Below are 1272 nucleotides of genomic sequence, written 5' to 3' on the forward strand. Positions count from 1 at the left end.
CTACAGCAGAGCGCATCATCGAATGAAATGATAATGAAAACGTGTAAACATGCACCACTTCGCTCCGCTAAAATTTTCGTGCATTTTGCACGCAGTCGCACGTCACCTCGTGAGAAACCTGTTATCGGTCTTCTATCTTGATCCATCGCAGTAAATGAACCCTGCACAGGAGCTATTTGGAGATCAGCAGGATGATGATCATCAGCAGAATTATATTCGTAATAATGGGCTTATCGGGGATCGTCGTACTGTAACGGTCGCGGCAACAGACCCGCCTTTGGTCGGACGGGGAATGCCTTCCCCATGTCACGTCAGTGCTCTGCTTGGCAGTCCTAGGGCGAAAAGGGTGATATTAGGTTTCTGGGTAGCAGGATAAGGTTTTATCGCGGAATAATTTAGTGGCGCGCGGGAATCGGTGATGTGGGGTGGTAGTCATATAGCCGCCATTGAACAAAGGAGTGCCTACCATTTAGGACCGGTTTCATAGAGTCTATGTGTGAGTGTAGATATCCGGAACCAACAGCGGAATGGCAGGAAGAGTCTGACCATCATCCAGGGTCTACCGAAACAATTTAGCTCCAAGAAAATCCTTAAGCATTTCAAAAAGGTAGTAGAGGAGCGAGGGGCGGTCCCCAGAAGTGCACAAACCTTCTCACAGGAGTTCAATTGCAATGGCAGTATTACGGAAGACCCCGAGTTCGGCAAGGTCATTATGATCCAAGGTGACAAGCGAAAGCTGGTAGGAGACTTCTTGGTCCACGAGGGAATTGCCGAAAAAGATTTCGTTAAGGCAAGTCTATGATGATCTGGAGTCGAGCTCTTTAGATAGTGGGCATCGTTTCAGGTTCATGGTGTATAAGCGCGACGCGCATCGGAACGTTCCTGTGACTGGTAGTAATGATAGTGTACGAGATAGTCTCCTATCCTACTGCTGCTTCCATTGCCGCTTACCATTTGCTTTGGTTGGGCTCGAGTCTTCATACCACTCTCAGTTCTTTATCCTCCTTCTCCTTGCTTTCAACACTCTTCACCTGTGGTAACCCTAGTACTAACCATGGCTGAGAGAAGTGTTGCTGATGATGGCGGGTCAGCCGCGGCAGCAGCAGCAGCAGCGGCGGCCAGTGCCGTTTTCGACCCGACCGGTATGATGCCTCAGCCAGATGACGGTCAGAACTATCAGGCACAGCAGGAAGCAATGGTTGCTGGTGGGATGGTCCCTGCCTTTGAATTCCCAGGTAGAGACGGTATGCCTCCGCCGTGGGCGGCCTTTGA

The 1272-nt window shown here is 50.2% G+C and overlaps 1 protein-coding gene across 1 annotated transcript; it reads left to right on the forward strand.

Moving 5' to 3' along the window:
- Positions 1-154: 154 nt before the first annotated feature.
- Positions 155-802, forward strand: Pmar_PMAR021685 (translation initiation factor SUI1, putative; the record flags this gene model as incomplete). Its single annotated transcript, XM_002782514.1, has 3 exons — positions 155-218; positions 507-607; positions 659-802. The coding sequence occupies 3 exons, from the start codon at positions 155-157 to the stop codon at positions 800-802; spliced, it is 309 nt and encodes a 102-aa protein (XP_002782560.1).
- Positions 803-1272: the final 470 nt, after the last annotated feature.

Source organism: Perkinsus marinus (assembly GCF_000006405.1).
Source record: "Perkinsus marinus ATCC 50983 genomic scaffold scf_1104296939272, whole genome shotgun sequence".
Classification (NCBI taxonomy): Eukaryota; Perkinsozoa; order Perkinsida; family Perkinsidae; genus Perkinsus; species Perkinsus marinus.